This window comes from Phocoena phocoena, chromosome 15, assembly GCF_963924675.1.
Source record: "Phocoena phocoena chromosome 15, mPhoPho1.1, whole genome shotgun sequence".
NCBI lineage: Eukaryota > Metazoa > Chordata > Mammalia > Artiodactyla > Phocoenidae > Phocoena > Phocoena phocoena.
Genome location: NC_089233.1, coordinates 67,132,855 through 67,155,712, shown reverse-complemented (window position 1 = coordinate 67,155,712; position 22,858 = coordinate 67,132,855). Strand labels below are relative to the sequence as shown.

The window sequence follows — 22,858 nt, the reverse complement described above, 5'->3', positions numbered from 1 at the left end:
TGAAGAAACCTGCAATTTCCGGCAAGTTTCCTCATTCAAACTATAGAGCTAGTGACATCAATATTCATATAGCTAAGGAAAGTATGACCCTGACGCTTGTTTTCTGTCATCTTTTTTTATTTTTTTAATTTTTTTTAAAATTTATGGCTGTGTTGGGTCTTCATTGCTGTGCGCGGGCTTTCTTTAGTTGCGGTGAGAGGGGGCTACTCTTCGTTGCAGTGCGCAGGCTTCTCATTGTCGTGGTTTCTCTTGTTGTGGACCACGGGCTCTAGGTGCTCGGGCTTCAGTAGTTGTGGCTCACGGGCTCAGTAGTTGTGGCTCGTGGGCTCTAGAGCACAGGCTCAGTAGTTGTGGCGCACGAGCTTAGTTGCTCTTAGATGTGGGATCTTCCCGGACCAGGGCTCGAACCCGCGTCCCCTGCATTGGCAGGCGGATTCCTAACCACTGCGCCGCCAGGGAAGCCTCCACCTAACTTTTAAACGGATATTTTCTCTTTTATAATTTGGATCATCTACTCCTCCACCCCAAGACTATTTTAAAAAAAACAAAAACTGCACTGATAGATATTAGGTGCATATACTTGTAACACACTCCTATAGTTAAACAGAAAAGTGCCAGAGAGAAGAAAAAAACAAAAAAACGGACACGAGCAACCACCAAACAAAAGTTGTTTACATCTGTTTAAAGCTAAGAACACAGATATCCTAAAGAAGAGATAAACACTTAAGAAACAAGAGTTTTGAGTTTTTTCCTAAACAGGATTTTGATCATGAAAACTAGCGTTCCAAACCTCGAAAACAATAGGGCATACAAACCTAGAAAAATGCAACACATATTTTATCTCTTATCTGAATTACCTGAGAACACTGAAACATTCTCTTGAAGAGAGATCAGTATTAAAATCGTGCCAAGAAACTGTACCCATAGTGTTGAAACCATAAAACCAAGACCTGGCTTATACATGATAAGAACAAAATAAAAATAAAGCATGTAAAATAATATGCGGTTTAAAGAATTCAAAGAAAATCAGGGTGAAAGAAAGGCAGTTAGGACAGGAGACATTCTATAAAGTGGGATGCTCCGACGATGTCTACTGCAAGCCCGGGTGAAGCCAGGCACCCTGAACGTGTGGAGCAGTCACTGAGAGGAGGGATAAAGCGTGATTTCTCTAACAGCCAGCAAATTAGCTGATGATCTGGGAAAACTTCCAGAATTAAAACTGAGGTAGTTTTCAGTAAGGAACGTTCTCCTTGAAAGCATGGCCAGCGCGTGGTTGAGCCGGGACCTGATTCCGGCAAAGTGAATCTGCCGCTCTTTATTCAACTTTCTCAATGAGTCCCCAGAGCACAGATCCAAGTGGGGGGTGCTCCAGTACTTGGGGTGTCCAGGTGTGACGACGTCATTGGCTCTGAGGGAAGTCTGGGAGCCGATGGAGCTGGCCACAGAGCCTTGGGAGGACAGAGAGGCGGAAGACCTCAAACTGGAGGATCGCGACACAGACGTCTTTGATACTGCTGACCCCTCTTTAGCCTGGGTTTCCAGAAAGGAAAGGACATTCTCGTCCATGTCAGTCTGGGTGCCAGTGCACACCGTGGCCATGCTGGATTGTGTCCCCACGTCACTCATGCTCACGGCGGGCGTCTCCTCTCCTGGCTCTGTCTGAGTGGTGGCATCGGTCACCCTCCCGCCCTCCAGCCTGTCTCTGCGGCTGCTGAAGCAGCCCTCCTCACTGATGGTGGAGGCCTCAGAATCCTCGCGCCCAGCCTCTGCCTGGCCCTCCTCACAGCCCAGCTCGGCCTTCCTGGGGCTGCTCGAGAGCCTGGCCAGCCGTAGCCGCAGCAGGTTGCCCAGCGTGAGCTCCTTGCACAGTGGTTTCTGGTTGATGAGATGGTCAAACCTACCGCTGATCCGGAAGCTGGACAGGAGTTTGGAGCTGATGGGCTTTGACTGTGCGTACAGTATTCGGAACTCCAGGTCAAAATGTTCAACCACTTGGCCGGACAGAATGACCAGGTTGCTGCTGTTTAATTTGCCATCCGTCCATGTAAAACTTGAGGATTAAAAACAAACAAACAGAAGCTGGTAAGGATGAGCGATCTTCATTTACTTATTGTCAACCTGAATATAAAGCCCAGATATCCTGAGACATAAGTCACAACTCTGGTGACAGCACACCTACCATGTAGTGTGAATGCAAGTTGCCTTAACACAGTACATAACCTAGGAATGCGTTAACACAAGAGTAAAAAGGCCACTGTTCAACTAACAGGCTAAAATTTACACTCCTCAGCCTCAGAGTTGCTAAAAACTAGAAAGGGCTCCTAAAGCACTTAGGCCAGTGCCCTTACCATGAGAAGCGAGGAAGGTGCCTAGCGACGACACAGGGGGAAGCTAGTGGCAGAGCCTAGACTGGGCCCCGGTCCCTCCTCCATGCTGCCCTTTTCACAAAGGGAGACAGGACTGTCATTCTAACGATGACACTGTTGCTCAACGCACGTTTAGAGCTGACAAGTGGCCGTGCGCCCCTGCCTGTCCAGCGTACCTCCTCCTTCCCATGGTAACAGAACCCTGCCCCCTCCCAGCGCAGACAGCTTCATGTATGTACCCTCTCCAGTCACAACAGGGGTGGGCAGGTGAGCCAGGCTGGCCAGAGTATCCTATCCCCTGGGATGCGGGGACCTATGCAGGGTGGGCATGTGAGCTAGCGAGAGCCAGGGAATTTTGCAAGACTGATGCCAGTGCAGAGAGAAAGAAAGTCTCCCTCTTTGAGAAACAGCTACTGAAGGCCACGTGAGGAAGCCTGGATCTTTGCCTGCAAATGAAGAGCCTGACAGAAAATAAAGATCAACTAGAGAAAAGCAGAACCAGGAGACTGTGTTCTGATGAATGCATGGCCCCTACGTCAAGGTGAGCTGAAAACAAAGGGTCCCTTTCTACACTTTCAAATTATGTGAGCCAGTAAATTCCATTCTGCATACAGTAGTTTGAGCTAGCTTTCTGCACTTGAAGTCACCGCACTGATACAGAAATTCGTATCAGGAGTAGGGTGTTTTACATAAGAAATCATAAAACATAGTAGCAACTCTGTCTCTTGCAACCAAGAACCTAGGCTAATGCAAATTCACCTTGAGAGCTGCCTTCAGAGCCTGAAAAGAAAGAAATCCTCAGTGAAATCATGTAAACAGGACACCTAACACCAGGATTTTACAATGTCCTCAACAAATAGAAGCCATCCTCGTCCTCGTCCTCAATAGTAGCATATTTCATTTGTAGGGGGTAATTTTTATATTTTATACTTTTTTAGAACAGCCAAAAAACCATTTGGAGCTAAGTTTGGGTAATACAGATAAATCCTACTTCGGGTGAAAATCTAGTTTCCTCCTGTTATTTCCAAACATCTTATGAAAGAAAGTCTCCAAGAAGAGTTCAAGTTTTGTTCCAAGCAATGACAGTACTGTTTGAAAAGAAAGACACCAAGAGCTCCTTGATCTGCTGGCCTCATCTTGCACAAGCCTTTGCACACCCACCTTTACCCAGGGCTGACACATAGTTATCACTCAGGGATGCGTGCTTCTTCACAAATATGTTTTTCTGGGGCTTCCCTGGTGGCGCAGTGGTTGGGAGTCCGCCTGCCGATGCAGGGGACGTGGGTTCGTGCCCCAGTCCGGGAGGATCCCACATGCCGCGGAGCGGCTGGGCCCGTGAGCCGTGGCCGCTGAGCCTGCGCGTCCGGAGCCTGTGCTCCACAACGGGAGAGGCCACAACAGTGAGAGGCCCGCGTACCGCAAAAGAAAAAAAAAAATATATATATATATACGTTTTTCTATCCCTCTTTTTTGAGGGGGGGCGGGGGTGGGCTGTGCAGCATGCAGATCTTAGCTCCCCAACCAGGGATCAAACCCATGATCCCTGCAGGGGAACTGCGGAGTCTTAACCACTGGACCGCCAGGGAAGTCCCCGTTTTTCTTTTTTAAACTGTAGAGACACACTTCACATATAACATCAGAGTCTAACACAGAGGTGGCAGAACACACCACCATCAGAGAGACCTAAGTAAAAATGGTGTATCTTGGGCTTCCCTGGTGGCGCAGTGGTTGAGAGTCCACCTGCCGATGCAGGGGACACGGATTCGTGCCCTGGTCTGGGAAGATTCCATATGCCGCGGAGCGGCTGGGCCCTTGAGCCATGGCCGCTGAGCCTGCGCTCCGGAGCCTGTGCTCTGCAACCTGTGCTCTGCAACGGGAGAGGCCACAACAGTGAGAGGCCCGTATACAGCAAAAAAAAAAAAAAAAAAAAAAATGGTATATCTTAACCTCTGGAGATTGGTGTTTACCACTCTTTGTCTCCACCCTCCATTCAATTTCCCTGCTCTCTACCCTCAGATGCCGTGCCAACGTGAGACTTCAAAGGTGAAGCCAGAAGCATGGATCAGTACTTTCTAGAGTAAAGCACCAAATCACAAGGCTTGAAGCAAGGTGAAGGATTAAAGTAAGGGGGCTGCTTCAGCTGTGCCCTCTGCACTGAGGCTGATGCCTGCAACTGCCCTTCCCTTAAAGTGGGCAGGGACGTGGGGGGTCAAAGGCCCCAAGGAACAGGAGTTGAGACTGTTCCTGTCTCTGTTAACCCCCAATTCAACCACTGCAGTCCTGGCTGAGCCTTGAATCTAGGACTCCCTCACTACCGGGTCTCCAGGCAAGTTTCAGCCTCTGTACTTTAGGTTTGTGGACCACGAGGCAGGGGAGGGGATCCCAGCCCGACCACCTTCCAGAGGAGGAGGCTTTGATTAACAAGCTCACACACACACAGATGCACACATAGCAGAAGGCTTGCCCATAAAGGCTCACACTGAGAGGAAAAAGCAGCTTTTACCTTTATATAGCACACTTCCTCTGAAAAGTTTAGATTAATAAGCATGGACGAGTCGGAAACTCACCTGTAGGAGCCTGTAGCCACACGAATGCCATCAATCAGTGTGAACTTTTCATGAACCTTCCCAACAATTTTAGTTCCTGACCTTGCATAGTAAATATTTCCTGTAATCGTCCGAACTGTCATCAGCTGTTGGTGGGGGAAGTGGGAGAAGAAGAAATGAATGATCCAGTGAGCACATGATAAAAGAAGCCTTAGTTTACAATTTCCAAACAGACAAGCTTACTAGCAGGTCAGTGGTTCACGGTCACCATTCGGTAACAACACCCACAGCACGCAAGCCAGATGATTCTCAGGACTCAAGTAACGCTACTTAACATTTAGTTCATCTTCTTGCATGCTTTTTTATGCATGCATACTTATTTTTGAGACCTTCGGTTTATGTGGACACGTGCTCTAGAAGAGTCACTTTTTGGAGACACTAAACAATAGAATCCAAGAAATGACTTTGAAACAAAATGTGGGGGGATAAAATCATCAAAGAAAACATGCCAGTGACAGATAACATTTTAACAAAGGTTTGAAGAAGCTAAGCTGATGTTTCTCCTCCTCTTTAGTTTAATAGCATTGCTAATAAATAATAGCCCAGGACTCCCCTGGTGGCACAGTGGTTAAGAATCCGCCTGTCAATGCAGGGTAGACGGGTTCGGTCCCTGGTCTGGGAAGATCCCACGTGCTGTGGAGCAACTTAGCCCGTGCACCACAACTACTGAGCCCCCGTGCCACAGCTACTGAAGCCCGCACACCTAGAGCTGGTGCTCCGCAACAAGAGAAGCCACCACAGTGAGAAGCCCACACACCGCCACAAAGAGCAGCCCTCGCTTTCTGCAACTAGAGAAAGCCCATGCGCAGCAACAAAGACCCAGTGTGGCCAAAAATAGATAAATAAATTTATTTTTTAAAAAAGTAATGATTAAACACTATAGCAAGACATAACAACATCGAAAGAAGTGAAAACCTTCATCTACACAAAAACCTGTACACAAATATTCATAGCAACTTTATTCATAACAGTAAAAAACTGGAAAAGTACCCTAATGTCCTTCAACGGGCGAATGGTTAAACAAACTATGGTTCAACCATACCATATGATACAGTTGAGCAATGAAAAGGAACAATCTATTGATAGACACAACAATTTGGACAGATATCAAGGGCGTGAAAAAAAGCCAGCCTCAAAAGGTCACACACTGTATAATTCCATTTACATAACATTCTCTAAGTGACAAAATTACAGAGATGAGGAACAAATTAGTGGTTGCCAGGGGTGAAAGATGCAGGGGAGGGCACGGAGAGGGGAGTGGATGTGACTATAAAGATGTAGCATGAGGCAGATCTTTGTGGTGATTGAATAGCTCTCTATTCTGTTGGCAGTGGTGGGCACACATATGTATACGTGATAAAATGGCACGAAACAATAGACACACATGGTACCCATGTCAATTTCCAGGTCCTGATATTGTGCTGTAAGTTACATAAGGTATAACTATTGGGGGAAACTGGGTGAAGGATACATGGAAACCTCTATGTACTATCTTTGCAATTTCTGTGAATCTATCGCTACTTCAAAATAAAAACAAAAGACAAAACAAAAAAATTAGGGCATAGCATAACATTGTTTCTGCGATATTCTTACCAAAATGCGTAATATGAATTTAACCATGGGGAAACATCAGATAAACCCAAATTCTACAGAAAACTGGCTAGTATTCTTCAAAAGCATCAAGACTGTAAAAGACACAGAAAGAGAGGAACAGCTCCAGATGAGAGGAAGCTAAGGAGAAATGACAGTGACATAAATGCAAGATATGGTCCCAGATTGGATCCTGGATAAGAAAACCAGCATTCATGGAATGATGAGTGAAATTTATCATGTCTACAGAGTAGATAATAGTACTATATCAAGTTTATTTCCTGATTTTGGAATTTGTACTGAGGTTTGTAAGATGTAAACATTTAGAAAATTTGGGCAAAGAGTATCCAGGGATGCCTAATATTATTTTTCTAACTCCTTTGTAAATAAAATTATTTCAAAATGAAAATTAAAACAAACAGACAAAAAACCTAGAACCTTCCATAGAGGTGCACATGAAGCTGGCAGGGGAGGGCTTCCCGGGCGATCCCTGAGCAGATCTTCAAAGGGTCAACATATAATAACAAGCATAAAGAATATCACTGTGGGCAGATTTCAGTGTGGTTTTGTGCATCTTTCCCTTTGGAACTTACCTGAATGCTATGTAGGCCTCTGTGATTGTGGTCATAGCATTTTTTTTTTTTTAATTTTTATTTTACATTGGAGTATAGTTGATTTACAATCAAAGCACTTTTGAGTGCCTGCACACAAACGTGTGACCAAGCTCCTGCAGGCAGGACACCCAACATTCTGCACCAGCCGCAGCACCAGGGCAAAAGAAGTCACCCCCACTTCTTCTGGTGAGGGGCAGGTTCACCAGCACACACAGGCCCTGGTGAGAGAAGCCTCCATGGCAAAGTGGTGCTTCCCGAAGAAGAAGTTAAGACATGATGAACATGGGTGAGACCAAAAAGACAGATCTCCCTTTGACCCTTCCTAGAGGATCCAGACACCCACGAAGGCAGCAACCAACTCAGCAGGCAACTGAGTCAGCAAATCCTCCTAGATTTCTGCTGAGTGGATGAATCAGAGCCAGTCACTCGATCAAAGTCGTGGCCGGGCTATGCTGTGATCTTCCTGCTGCCCACACACAGCCTCAATTACAGCAAGAGCACCTTGAAATTAAACATCGACACCTTCAATTTCTTCACCAGGCTCTGCGGCAGAGCAGGTATGGACTAAACATCTGGTTAGATGACGATGCACTTTCCAGGCCTGACTTGCATTTCCCTTGGGTCCACCTGACACATTTTTAAATTGACTGTCAGGTCACAGGGCTGACTGTTTCATTCCGTCTCCAAGCTCCAAGGCTTACCTCCATCATGGATTTGCTTTTAAGCACTAGTGACAAGTTAGTAGCTACCTAATTAAACCCAATCCTGTTTCCTCTTGAGGGAGAACAACGAACATGAGCTCTCAAGAGAAGTTAAACAGTCAAAATTGTGTAAACCAAATTGCTTGATAATAACAAGGCGGTAAGTTCATGTCCCCTGCGTGGTAGCCTATAGAACCAAAGTCCAACCTCTTCATTCACTTTGCTCGTCGCCTTGTGTCCAGTACCTGGAACAATGAGTAGCTCAGAGTAGGTGCTCACATAGGTGAGAAACTAAGTTGATGAATTAAGGTGATGAACCAAGTTGATGAGTTAAGTTCTGAAGCTCTTAAGTTGCTTAATTTTTAAGAAGTGAATGGTGTAATAAATGACTATTTTTCTTGCCTTTCTACTAAAGAGAACAAGCTTGCTAAGTTACATAACCTTACATTTAAATACTTAAGCTCAAATTACTTTCATGCTCAGAGCAAAGGACATAAAAAGTCTAATTTTATAATAATGAGAAACGAGAGGCAGCATCTGACAGTGATTTAAGAACACTGGGGCTGCAGGCAGGCCGACAGATGGGGAAACTCCATCCCACTACTTTCTAGTTGTAGACACTGGGCTCTTGGTGTCACCACTTCCCAATATGAAACACAGGTATAACGCCACTCACCTGATGGGGCTGCTGTGAGGATTTAAGTTGCATAACATTGTCAAGAGCCTAGGACAGTGCCAAGGACACAGCAGGACTCCGTAAACAGTGGTCCTCACAATTAAAATTGGAGCCTACCAGTGCTGCAGTCAAAAGCAGCAGCTTCCAAGGCAGCATCTTGCCATCAACAGACAAGCTCCCCATTAAGAGGCATCGTGACGTGAGGGAGAGGCCAAGGTCTGAACCTGACTCTGTCTTTCTTTCCTGTGAGGCTTCAGGCAAACGACTTTTCTCACAGCCTCAGGTCCCTCCCTTACAACGGGGACACCACCACCAACGGGGAGGTCACAGATGCTCAGTCATTATTTGCTGATTGTGGTGAAACTAGAAAGAGTGTAACACAAACCTTTTCCTCTTCAGGATGAACTTTCATATCCATGCACATATCCAAAAACTGAGAGAGCAGGGCCTGGTCCAGAAGGATGTAGACAGCAACTCCCTGTTTCCGACAGATTTCCTGCAGGTCTCGGAAGATGTCAATGTCCGTGAAAACATCCATAACCACTGCAATCACCTAGGGTGTGGGGCAGAGAGAAGAGCCAGCGGTCAACCCACAAGGACACCACCTTACAGCTCGTTGTCCAGACTCTGGACCCCGTCTCAGAGCTGGGAAAGGATCCCTGTCCTACAATACTCTTCCTTCCTTCTCCTGCGGTATCAGTTTTCCTCTCACCGTGGACTCTTGTCTGTCTCCAAAGACGCTCAGGCCACTGTATGCCACAAATCTGGACTTGACCCAGCCACTCTCCTCCACACTGCAAATTTCTCAAAACTATAGATTCCTCCACTACTTTGACCTCCTATGAACTTGTTCCATTCAACTCTCTTCCTTTACTAAAACCCCCGTCTCACAAGCTCAGCTCAGACCGGCAAGATATCTAGGTTCTGCAGCTAACCCACCATCATTTTAGACACGTGGCTTGTTGCCCATGTCTGTAAAACAGGTATGTAAAAACTTAAGAGTCTCTCTGAGGCCCCCCTTCTGGGTATAACAGTCTCCAAGTCTGATTTTATTGTCTGGTTTTGGATCACAATATGGTTTTCTATCATAATCTAGAATGGGCCACCTCATCCACCACCAACTCATGGCTTGGAACTGACTGAGCCAGGCAAGTCGATTCTCCCACCTCCTGACTGTTGCTGCGCATTACCTCTTCATGACGTCTGCTCCCTCCACCTGTCAGGATCTAACCTAATGGCTCCCAGGGCGCCAGCCCCTCCTCTGTAAAAGGTGGTATCTGAAGTTCTCTGGTATCTGTCCGCAGCGCAAGCCCGCAACAAGAGCACGGAAATATGTCCTAAGGATGCTGCCCTGCAGCTTGGACCAGTCCTTTCTGCTCCCCAACGAGCCGGCTCCATTTGTACCTCCTAATCAATTTTCCCCACTCAGCACACAGTACAGTTAAGGGCCACCTCAGCCACGTGGCCTTGGGTAGATTACAGCTGCTTCGAGAGCCTGTTTCCTTCGTTGCAAAATAGATTTGTTGTGAGCATTAAATGACTAGGCCACATCAAATGCCCATACAAGAGATCCCTCTGGTATCTGTTCATTGATTCGCTTGACCAGTCCAGAGCTTAAGCCGTCCAGACAGTTCAGCGCAGGGAAACATCTCCCAGCTCCTGGCTTTCCTGCTTCAAGAGAGGCCGCTCCAGCAGCAAAGCCTCTAATCACACCCTCTGCAGGTTTGAAAGCATGGCCGTCAGCTAATTCCTGGCAGGTCTGCGGGGGAACCAAAACATGCGGGTCTCGTACAAGCCCCTGCATCGGGTCAGAGCCAGGACTGTCACTTAGGAAACCGCTCCCCGAAGCCAAGGTTTGGAACTCTTCTGCAGGCTGGAGCTGCAATGTACCACCCTCCTCGTAACCTCATCAGCAAAAACATGAGTCTCTTCCAATCACATTAAATCCTTTCCTGAACGTTAAGGTGACTGACTTACAGGTCTGTGAGAGCAGAGGCCCCTCAACAGGACTGATTCATCTCTGGGGGCCCAGAGGACTCAGGCCAGTACCCGAGAGTCATTACCCCTTAAGTATTTGGGTATCAAAGAAGTGCAGAGGGGCTTCCCTGGTGGCGCAGTGGTTAAGAATCCGCCTGCCAGTGCAGGGGACACGGGTTCGAGCCCTGGTCTGGGAAGATCCCACATGCCGCGGAGCACCTGGGCCCGTGCGCCACAACTATGGAGCCTGCGCTCCACAACTACTGAGCCCGCATACCACAACTACTGAGGTCTGCGTACCTAGAGCCCGTGCTCCACAAGAGAAGCCACCGCAATGAGAAGCCCGCGCACTGCAAAGAAGAGTAGCCTCTGCTCACCGCAACTAGAGAAATCCCGCGTGCAGCAACGAAGACCCAAAGCAGCCCCCCAAAATAAATAATTTATTTATTTTTTAAAAAAGAAGTGCAGAGACAAAGAGACGATTTTACTGTCCATCTCTAACACCTCAGAGTCTTGTCCACCAGGAGGAGGGACCCAGAAATGCCAGCTCCCAGGAAGTCATTGCTGTGAGGGAGTCTGGGAAAGACAATTTATCTCTCTGGTTCCCTTTCTCTAATGTTGCCAAAGCCCCAGCTGTGAGCTATTCTTGGCAAAGGGTACAGCTAAACCCCACTGGAGACAATGATATAGAAAATAAAAAGTGTTCCTTCTAAATTGGTGGCATCTTCAAAAGTTTATATCCTCCAATGCATTTTTATACATCCTATTTGGAGATGTATCTATCCCACTAATTCAGGCCAAACAACTTATTGGTTAAAAGGCAGAAAGGCGTGGGCACAGTTCCCAGCTCTGTGGCTTACTGCTGTGTGACTCTGGGCAAGTTGCTTAATCTCTCTGAGTCTCAGTTTCCTCCTCTGGAAGATACGGATAATATCATCTAGCATCCACATCACAGGGCTGTTGTGAGGATTAAATGAGACAAAGCATGGAAAGGGCTTCGCTCAGGCATGAAATAGGTGTTCAAATGCAGCCAGCACCTCAGAGTCTACTGTGGGCTGAACCCTGTGCTAGGTAGAAAGATGGCTATAAAGGATTCGACATGCACCTGACTTACCCACAAAGAGAGGACACAGGCTGCAGGGAAGGAAAATGATACTTACTGTAACAGGCAAGGAAATCAGGGGAACGCTTTCGGGGAGGGGGAGACAGTAAAGCATCTCCCTTGCAGGCGTAGACCCAACACAGGCCCTCAAATGTTTACCAAAGGAGAGAAAAGGAGGAATCCTGGAGGAGATGGCCTTTGAGTTGAATCAAACATCAGGACGATTTGGACAGGGGAGAAGCAAAGGGGAGGGCATCCGGCAGGAAGCCGCATGATGACAGAGGAAGATGTAGGAAATGATGGGGTATGTCCCAGGCTGGCTGGAACGCAGAGTATGCACGAGAGGGAGCGGCAGGACGTGACTGAGAGACAGGTGAGTGTGCAGGAGCATGGAAGGCCTTGGACGCCAACCAAGGTGTCAGGATCATACAGGCCATGGAGGGGAGGAGGTTTAGGATGAGTGATGAGTTTAGTGATGAACCCAACAGGACAGAAGAAGCTGATGCTGGAAGATGTGGCCCCCCTCCTGCAACACAGGGCCACATACCTACGTACCTGAAACACAGTAGGCACTTAGGTAGCTTTTTAGGTTCAGCAAATGTTTAGGAGGACTAAAGACTGAAAGAATAAAAATCAGTGATAGAGGTTTCGATGGTGGGCCAGGCAGGAAGCCATGAGGGTCACAGAGAAGGGAAAGAGGCCCGTGGGAAAGGTAAGCAATGTTCTCCCTGGGATGAGGGAGGAGAGATGGGGGTGGAGGGAGGCTGATTCAGGTCCACACAAACAGGAAACAAACAATCTTGAGAGAGAGAGAGGTTTTGAAACTGATTTTGAGGTGGCAGTAAAACCTCATAAAGGGGTTCTGAATACACACATGTGAGAATGAGTCGAGCTCATAAGACAAAGTGAGAGAAAATCAATCCGGGGTCAGTCCCCGTCCTCAGGAGAGACAGGAAGTGAGCGCGACGGGGCCGATGGACGTGCACCCAGGTGCCACCGGGACACAGCCGAGGAGCTGGAGGGTTGCTGGAAGCAGGGCCCCAGGAGCGGGGCCCACAGTATAAGGCGCCTGCCAAACTGAATTTTGATTTATCATTTAACAAAACAATTGTGCAAACACCACCTTTGTTAGGTAGTGAGTCAGTATCTAATTTGCTGTTAGTTTCATTGTTTGGTTTTGAAGCTTCAACCTTTCCTGTGTGTTGAAAATAATTGGGTTTGAACGCCCACGGGGTACTTAGAGGGTAGATGGAGATGCTTATCCCTCTGACTCCCCCTGCATCCAACATCCCCTCCTCTTTCTAGAGCAGGACCTTTAAAAGACTTCTGGAGGAAGAACAGCCCTATGGGTGGAAGCAGTCAGCAGGAAGGCCCGCCTTCCTTCCAGACCCCATCCCCGCTCCCCCTTACTCTCTGCCCTCAGCCCCACCCCACCCCCGCCCCCATGCAACCAAGCCTGGAGCAGCTGAACTAGACCTGGGGCTTCTTAAGTCTGTGAAGGGACAGACTCTTCTCTGAACAATGACCTGGGCTCATTTGCTAGCCAGCTGAGTGTCTGCTTTGCAGAGCTGGCCACATCTCCTAGGTGTTGGCGTCCATGCTGCAGGCTGCTGGGCCCTAGAAGAGCACCGGGACTTGAAAGCAGTCATCACTCCCACTCCCTGAGTCATACTGCGGGATGGACAAAGGAGAGACACATAGGCAGGTGGGCATCCCATGCTCATCTAGTGCCCACATGGTCACGGTGGGTATTGCCCTGTCCCAGCCTATGCTACAAAGAGCCTACCCGCTCTGCTAGAGGTGGAAAGCTCTGCAAGTGGTGGCTTGTGAGTGTCCGATCCAGGGTCAAAAGCCCATCTGCAACTCAGCGCACGTTGGTCCTAACATGACACCTAAAGAGGAAACACCCAGCTGTCGGAGCCTGGATGGTTGGTCTGCTACCAGTCCCCATGCTGTTCCCGCTCTTCTCCAGCCACATCTACAGCAGCCACTCCTGCACCAAGTCCCATGTCATCATCGCAGGTGACAAAACCTCAAGCCTTTCCTCCCTCAGTCACTCCTAACCGTCCCTCGATGATTTATACCATGGGACCCGGTGATCCACGTGGTTACAGGTAGCAGTCCCCAGGGTATTCTGCACAGACCCTGTGTATGTTACTTTTCACACAGAACTGAAATCTTTTCTGTTTGCCAGAAGCTCTAAAGAGGTATCCTGAGATTTGAAAACCCCGTTAATTGTTATCTCCAATTTACTGATAAGAAAAATAAAGTGTGCAGAGGTTCGGTGACTTGTTCAAGGTGACACACTTAGGCAAACACAGGAGCTGGAATTTCAGCCCAGCTGACCCCAGAGCTACCTATTAAAAAGTGTTAGATTGGGACTTCCCTGGCAGTCCAGTGGCTAAGGCTCCGTGCTTCCAATGTAGGGGGCACAGGTTCGATCCCTGGTCAGGGAACTAAGATCCCACATGCTGCACGGTGCGGCCAAAAAAGAAAAAAAAAGTGTTAGATTAAACATTATTGCAAACAAATCTAATGTTCCGTCTTCAAATGATTGAAAGCTTAGACTAAATCCTGGAAGGATCAGTAGAGTATTGCATAAAGTATATGAGATTGAGCCCATCACAAAGGATGATCACTAAGAACACAAAACAACTTGCAGAGCGAACGTCAGGCACCTTGAAATGCCCTAGGACAGCAGGCACTTCTTTCTGCGGGCAGTTTTGCTGACTAACTCTGAACTGACTAAATCAGGAAACCTTGGGAGGCACAGATGCTACGTGAACAGGCTACAGAGCTAGACCTGGACGTGGATGCAGGCTCCTCCACTTCTCATCACCATGTTCCCTCTAGCAAGTTACTTCCATTCTGTTGGCTTCTACAACATGCAAATAATGCTACCCACCTTGTAGTGTTTGCAGTAGGTTTGGTCAAGAGAGAACACTTGACAGTTCCTGGCACCACAGAAAGCCCTTATATGGCAGCTGTCATAGTCTTAGTCCTAATTCTGCCACCGACCCTGGCCAAGTCATTCTACCTGAGCTCGGCATCCTCAAACACAGCTCCTCCGAGCTCTATCATCTGATGCACACACCCTCGATGGGCGGGGTAGGGCTCTGAGCAGGCACTTGAGCAGCCTCGAGGGGCTACTCAGGGTCGGTCATTCCTGTTCTCATTCCAGCTCTTCCTCTGCCTGGAGCAGGAAGTCTGTGTCACTCACCCCTTCTCACTGCACCTCAGTTTCTCTCCCTTCCCACCCATGGTCATAAAGCAAGGACACATGTGAGAGATGCTTGGAATTCTACCAAAGGTCTACACACGCGCAAAGATGCATCAGCCTGTCTGGTGGTCGACAAGAGCCTGCCTGCTGAATTGATCACGCAGACTGAGTGACACCCGACTCGACTTCATTCAAGTCCCCAGGGCTCCTGCCTCTTCTGGAGACCTTCTTGCCAAAAAAAAAAAAAAGACCTATATTTTCACCCCATGTATTACAGATTTTTAACAGAACAGAAATTTTCTCCTGGAAATTTCTTTTAACATCTTTAAATAATGGGGCTTCCCTGGCAGCACAGTGGTTAAGAATCCGCCTGCCAATGCAGGGGACACAGGTTCCAGCCCTGGTCGGGGGAAGATCCCACATGCCACGGAGCAACTAAGCCCGTGCACCACAACTACTGAGCCTGCTCTCTAGAGCCCATGAGCCACAACTACTGACCCCACGCACCACAACTACTGAAGCCCAGGTGCCTAGAGCCCGTGCTCCACAACAAGAGAAGCCACCGCAATGAGAAGCCCGCACACTGCAGCCAAGAGTAGTCCCCACTCACCGCAACTAGAGAAAGCCCGCGTGCAGCAACGAAGACCCAACGCAGCCAAATATAAATAAATTATTTTAAAAATTAAAATAAAACCTTTCAATAATGATCTTGATATCAACATCAGGGTTTAAAGACAAAGAGAACGTCAATTTCCACAGCAAAACCTAAATTCATTGGTGCGTGTTGTTTTCTCTAAGTTTCATGGGCTCTTATAAAATTAGCAATTTAAGTATCAGATTAAATTGCCGATGGAGCCTCTATCTGCAGAGAGTGGCCTGGGGCTCCTCTGGGAAGGCAGCGGTGGGTAAACCAATTTTTCAATGGCCCCAGGGGTGCAGGGACCAGCCACATACAGCAACATTTCCTCTGCACTATTCTAGCATGAAGTACACAGGCGGGCTGGGCTTTTTCAAAGGGAGGGGAAAGCATCAAGAGACGTTTTGTGGGGGGAAGGGGCTTATCATCGTGAGTTATTTTTTTTTATAATTATGTAAAACATCTGCCTGGCTCCCAAGTCCAATCGACAAAACAAGCTACATCCAGAGACACCTAGCTTCCATCCTTGTCCCTTCTCTTCTGCCGTCCCCACAAAGATAATAACTTCAACTAGCTTTGGGTTTCTCCAATTTTTTAAAAAATATAAATAAAAGTATGCATGTGTACACATACTCATTTATGTTACTAAACGAGTACGTATATGTGTGTATGTGTGTATACATATGTATATGTATATGCTCATATCCCCCCTGTAGATAAAAGGCAGTGTATGATACGCGTCGTTCTAGACCAGTGCTGTCCCGGCAGAAACTTCTTAGATGGTGGAGGTTCTGTATCTGCACTGTCCATGGCCGCCACTAGCCATAAGCAGTGATTAAATACTCGATATATGACTAGTGCAATAGAGGAACTGAGTTTTTTAATGTATTTCCTTTTTTTTTTTTTTGCAGTACGCGGGCCTCTCACTGTTGTGGCCTCTCCCGTTGCGGAGCACAGGCTCCGGACGCGCAGGCTCAGCGGCCATGGCTCATGGGCCCAGCCGCTCCGCGGCGTGTGGGATCTTCCCGGATCGGGGCACGAACCCGTGTCCCGTGCATCGGCCGGCGGACTCTCAACCACTGTGCCACCAGGGAAGCTCTGTATTTCCTTTTAAGTCACATAAATTTAAATAGCCACAGGTGGCCAACGGCTGCTGCATTGGTCACTGCGGTTCTAGCCACTTAATCGTAGGAAACAGAGCTAGTGCTCATCCCTTTTCAGAGCTGCTAGGCGCTGCACTATGCAGAAGGATCCGTTTACTCACCAATCTGCCACTGACGGATGTTTGAGCCCTTCCAGCCTTTTGCTGTTATAATCAGTGCTGCAACAAACAGCCAACTGCATAGGCCTATTCATATTTTTCGCCAGTGTATCTTTCAGACAGATACACAGGCATGGAACTGCTAGGTCAATGGGTAAATACAACTGAAATTTTGCTGAATATTGCCAGATTCCCCTCCAGAGGTTCTATCATTTGCATCCGGACTTTAAAAAAGCCAGTAGGCCTACTACGTTTCTTCCTGAGAGAACTTATCCTTTATCCATAAAGGAACCAGAGAATAATTCTGCAGCTTCTCTACTGCCCAGTGGATGCCAGGTGAAAAGAATAAAGAAATGAAATGGCAGACAGAAAACAGAATAGTGGTTGCTGGGGGCTGAGAGGAGGAGGGAATGGCGAGTTATTGTTCAGTGGGAACAGAGGTTCCTCTTGGGAAGATGAACAAGTTCTGGACCTGGATGGTGGTGATGGTTGCATGTGGTGATGGTGAATGTCCTTAATCCACTGATCTGTACACTTTAAAAAAGTGCTAAATTTTGTTACATATATTTTACCACAATTAAAAAGAAGAAAGAAATGAAATGGTGAAAGACTCCGAAATCCTTAACCTGACACATAGAACCAAAAGGAAGGGATAAAAAGCAGCCACACTTAGTCTAGTGGGCAGCATCTCACACATCGGTGAGATTTCCTAGGACAGTGGTTCTCAACCAAGGGCAATTTTGCCCCTCAGAGGACATCTGGCAATGTCTGGGGACACTTTTTAAAATTGTAAAATATATAACATATATAATATTTCCATCTTAACAATTCCTAAGCATACAATTCAGTGGCCTTAATTACATTTGCAATGTCGCCAGCCCTCACCACTATCTGTTTCCAAAACTTTTTTATCACCCCCAACTGAAACTCTAACCACTAAAGCAGTAACTCCTTCTTCCCCTGACCCCCTCCCCAGGGGAGACATTTTTGAATGTGATGACCATTTTTTGGCGGGGGCCAGTGCTTCTGGCATCCACTGGGTGGAGGCCAGGGATACTACTCAGCATCCTACAATGCACAGGACAACCGCTCAGAACAAAGAGCGTTATCCCGTCCGAAACGTCAATAGTGATGAGGTTGAGAAAGCCTGCCCTGGGTTCCGAACAGGAACTGTTCACACTGCACAGGTTCAATTGCAACTCAGAGGAGGACTGTGCAAGGCCAGGAGGGCCTTAATTTGGATACATCCACGTGCACACCAGGGGCCTCCAACAGATTCCTCAGCTGTTACTCCTCCTAGGAGGCAGGACTCTTTGTCAACACAACGACAGCTTTTTACAAATGCTCAGGTTATCAAAAGGATGCCCAAGGGTGAGGTCATAGCAAAAGTGCCCCTTTGGAACAAAAGCTGTAGGGAATGGGCGGCTGGTAAGAGCGATGGCTCTGGAGAGTGCAGGACCTCCTAGCAGGGTGAGCTTTGTCTGTGAGCTCCCATCCAGACGCTAGGAATATCCCAAGAGCCTCGGCAACAGCACATCACCAAGTAAGGGCACACAGCACTTCCAGGCAAGGTCTCCACTCCCAGCCGATCTGTGGGGGCCAGAGCCCAGCCCAACGCTGATTCACATGGCAACAGAGACAAAGAAATGAATGACTCATCAACAAATACAGTAGTACAGGGATAGATTCTAGAGTATGTGTGTAAGGGGGAAATCCTGTGTAGTTCAAAATTCTCCTAAGAGCAGACATCTCAGCTCTCAAGAAGTCCAAAGGGGGGAAAAAAAAAAGTCCAAAACAGTACTTCCTCCAGCTTTGGTGAAGCTCAACTGAGCACCGAGTCAGCTTGTATTCAGAAGCCACGCTGTACATAAATCGTGTGTTTCTAGGTGCTGTACCTCACTCAACGCAGCAGACCCACGCTTTGAAAGGTGCGCAGAAACTGAGCCAACGGCAGAACTGGCAGGTTCACAGCCCTGGTCCCACCTACCCTGGGACAAGTCCGTGCTGAGCAGACAGGCAGGCAAACTCACTTGCTGAATGATCAAAGGTGCACGTGAGAGCTCTCCGCTGTACCTACCGAGCACTATTCGGTGCCAGAGGCCCTACAAGCCTGAACGGCTCAAAAGCAACATGAGTCCTGGATGAGGACCCATCCCAGAACCATCCGTTGAGGCCGCAGAGCTAGGATCAGACACCACCATTTACCAAGTGAGACTGGCTTCTTGTGCCTGTACCCTGACCACTCCAGTCTCCTTCCTGCCAAGGGGAGATCTAGTCCTGTCATCACCATTTTCCTTTTTCTTCAATATGCAACATGGAAATTAAAAGTTCAAATCTTAAGAAACCCTTAAAAAAAACCCAGCTTATTGAAAACTACCAAAGCACCAACCCTCCCTCATGGCAGGGGGCCCTGTGGAGTGGTGAGTGGTCGAGAGCCCGGGCTCAGGGGCCAGGCAGACGGGCTCATGCCCAGCTCTGTCCCACACTAACTGTATCTTGGGGAAGCTACTTATCGTCTCTGTGCCTGGTCTCTTCTTAATTGTGGCCTCCTTTTAGGTTGGGGAGGGTTAACTGAGAGAGTCCAGGTAAAGGGCTTAGCACAGAAACTGACCCTTTAAAAGTGCTCAATCACACCGTCAAGCGCTTTTGCCATATGAACACAGACGCAGAATGGCTTCTCATCTCATCCGGAAACAGCCTGAGACCTACATCTCCACAGTCCTCGCCGTCACAGGTACCGGACTTCAAAGGATGTATTCGGAGTGACACAGCCGCTCCTGTGTACACAACCCACACCTCTACCTGGAGCAGCCGCACTGGACCAGCCACCAGGTTAGCTCTCTAACACTTGTCTCCTCCACAGATTTCCGTCCACCTGGGGACAGTGACGCCTCCTTACCTCCACATGGCACAAGGCAGAGCATGGTGGCTGATAGCGGTTAAGAGATGCTGTGCCTCGGTTTGAGTCCTGGCTCTGTCATTCCCTGGCTGTGTGACCTCGGGGCAACTTAACTTCTCTATGCCTCAATTTCACCAGCCGCAAATGGAGCTAATAATCGCACCTACGTTAGGGTTACTTGGAACAGTGCCCGGCAGAGAAAGCATGATTATGTTTTGGGGTTTTGGGTTTGTTTTTTTTTTACATAAAAGAGATGGTGTCTGAGACCTCAAGTTTAGCGTGTCTCAAATCCCACTCACCTCCCCATCCCTACCCTCAGTCTCATTCTTCTCCTGTATTCTAATTTCGTGGCATCACCACTCACCCAAGCTAAAAAAACTCAATTCTTCCTATACCTTCTCCTTGGCCTTGCCTACTTTCCTGCCCTCTCTCTCACTACCCTTCCTAAGTAGTGACATGACCAAGTCCTGTCAATTCTACCTAAAATTCTTCCCCTGCCCGAGCCCCAGCACTGCCTTAGCACAGACCCCCTTCTCACGTGTAGATCCCTAAGCCCCTCCTTACTACCACCTCTACTCCAGTCTCGCCCCTCTCTAACCCATCCCCCTTCCTGCTCTCGCCAGCATTTACCGCTCAGGAACCCCAATCTGATCAGCTCCTCTCCTCCCTTTAAACCTGCGATGGCTCCCCACTGCTCCTTCCAGTAGCGTGCGAAGCCCTCGACAGTCTGCGTCAGTCTTTCCCTTCAGCCTCCTCTCCTACCATTAACTCCCACATACTCTCTGCTCCAGCTGTGAGGAACCTGGCTGCCTCCCAAAAGGCCAGGTGTTTTCACACTTCTGGGCCGGTCCCTATCCTCTGGTCTGGCAAGCCCCACCCATCCTCTTGGACCCAGCTCCAAGGTCACCATCACCCCTAAAGCTTTCTTCAGCCTGCAGCAACTTCCTCACTGCTTCCCGCCAGCAGACCGTCAACTCTCAAGTGCAAGCAAGGATCGTGTCCTTCAGCTGTGGCCCCAGCCCCTGGAGCACAGTGTCCAATACACAGTAGGCTCTGAATAAGCAAGCAATCTGGCATATGGCAGAGACACTGAAAATACTCATCAGATTTAAAGGTAACGTACCACCTTTCTCAGTTAAAATTGCCCACCTGGGCAGTTTTCCAAATACAGAATCTTGAACATATAAGTGTGAAGCTGGACTAGGGCACAGAGCACGGCAGGAGGTTCTACCCAGGAATGCATTACAGAATGCCTACAAGACAAAGGTGTCTGAGCATCAGCCTTGAGCCCCTTCTAAGACCAGCATGAGTTGATGGACAGTCTTCCCTCTGGTCTTAGCTCCAGTGCCCCTCCACTACCACTAAAAATTGGATGTAAGCAAGAGGATAGGGCAATTCTCTCTTTCATGAAGACCCGTTCATTACTTTTCTCAAGTTCCAAGTGCCCAAGTTCTCCCCCTAGACGTGATCGTTGGGAATGCACACCTATCCTAAAATGGTGTCTTTTTCCATCTTTTCAATCTTCCCGCTGAACCCACAAGTGTCTGTTGCATCAAAAGGACCCTCAGCACACCCAAAGCACCGCAAGACTGAGAATAGCCTAGCTGGAGCCCACAAAGGCAAGGCACTAGCCTACCGTACCCCCTACCCACTGCAACCCCACCATCAGGCAAAGAGCACCCGGCACAGGGACACTGGTAAGTCAGGGCTTGTCCCTTCTTGGCTACTTCAACTGCCTTGATGCACAGATATCATAACCACAGTTAGACACACTCAGGTAGGAGCCCTACCAAGTCTTACCGTGGCCTGGGGCTTTACCTGCCATGTCTCTGGCACAGGCAGACAGCCAGGAAGCTGGGCACTGCCAGTCAGCAAGCGAGGTGGCATTTGATCATGGCTCTGGAGGAATGAGTCTGCTGCCACACCCTACCCACCCCTCCCACCTTCTGGATTGCATTCTTCCTCCCAGACCCCTAGTACCCAGCACCCTGCTGCAGTCTCATCCTGGCTGGCAGAGAAACAAAACCTCCCACTGCACCCCAATACCTTGTCACACTAAGAGTCAGACAACTGCACCAAAACCCACTGTGAAGAGAGAGATGACTGAATGCAGGGGTATCTGCATTTTTTTTTCCAGCTTATGGAAACGCAAACTCCCTTCCCCACCCATTCACTGAAGGAGCAACTTCCCCTCCAGGCCTGCAGGAGGAAAAAGGGTCGGGGGTCACTTTGCCACTCTGGTACGTACAACAAAAGGCACGTGCAGGTGACTAGCAATGATAGACTCCTAATGCCCCGCAGTTGTCTCTGGGGACAACTTTCAGGAATTTTCCCCTAGGTTATGCGCTTCTTAGGTATTGCATCTCCTAAGAAGCTCCTGAAAGCGGGATCTAGAGTTGGCTGACAGCCAGTCTGACAACTGGTTTTAACTGAAAGCTGCAACTAGCAGGACTTCTGATCACCCTCCCAGGGAATGTGAATGTTAGGAGTTGGAACTTGGGCACAATCCGCCTTCTTGGGGACCGAGACTCCTCCCACTCTCCCCTGCCACGAGAAGCGGCCCGGGAGGAGATCGGGGATCCGAGGGGATACACGCTGAGAGGGGCGAGCCGGCACCCCGGGACCACCCGGCTCGCGCTCCTAGCAGACCTCAGTTTCCCGTTTTTGAAGGGAGTGTCCCGTCGGACCGGGGACCGAAGTGACCCGAGGAGCCGGGCCGCGGCGCTCACCTCTCGCGCCGAGCGGAGCTGCTGGCGCAGCGCGTCCTTGCAGCCATAGGGGCCGCGGGCGCCCGTGCCGCGGGGCTGGAAGTGCGCCTCGACGCGTGTGGCCCCGCGGTAGGCGCCCTTATAGAAGGAGGGCCAGCCGAGCTCCAGCAGCGGCGGCTCCAGGTCCGACTGCTCGGGGAAGTAGGTGCCGGAGGAGCAGTCGTGCGACGAGCCGAAGGAATCCTCGGGCCCCGCTGCCGCGCCCTCCTCGCCGGGCCGCTCGGCCGCGCCTAGGATGGCGCGCACCTCGTCGGGATTTAGGAAGCGGCCGAGGCGCTCGCGTCGCAGGAAGGCCGCGAAAGCGTCGGGGCCGCCCGCCACCAGCTCCTCGAGCGCCAAGCGCCGCTCCTCGCTGTACAGCTCGGCCGGGTTGGGCGGCCCGCACGGCGACAGGCACGCTGCGGGCAGTTCGTCCAGGCCATCGGACCGCAAAGCCATGGC

General features: G+C 49.0%; 1 protein-coding gene across 1 annotated transcript; it reads right to left on the bottom strand.

Annotated features, from left to right (window-relative positions):
* Positions 1–1,137: 1,137 nt before the first annotated feature.
* Positions 1,138–22,858, bottom strand: FAM83D (family with sequence similarity 83 member D). Its single transcript, XM_065893449.1, has 4 exons — positions 22,379–22,858; positions 8,939–9,106; positions 4,934–5,058; positions 1,138–2,050 (listed from the first exon to the last, which is right to left on the bottom strand). Exons 1-4 carry the CDS (start codon positions 22,853–22,855, stop codon positions 1,138–1,140), a joined length of 1,683 nt encoding a protein of 560 aa, XP_065749521.1. The 5' UTR covers positions 22,856–22,858.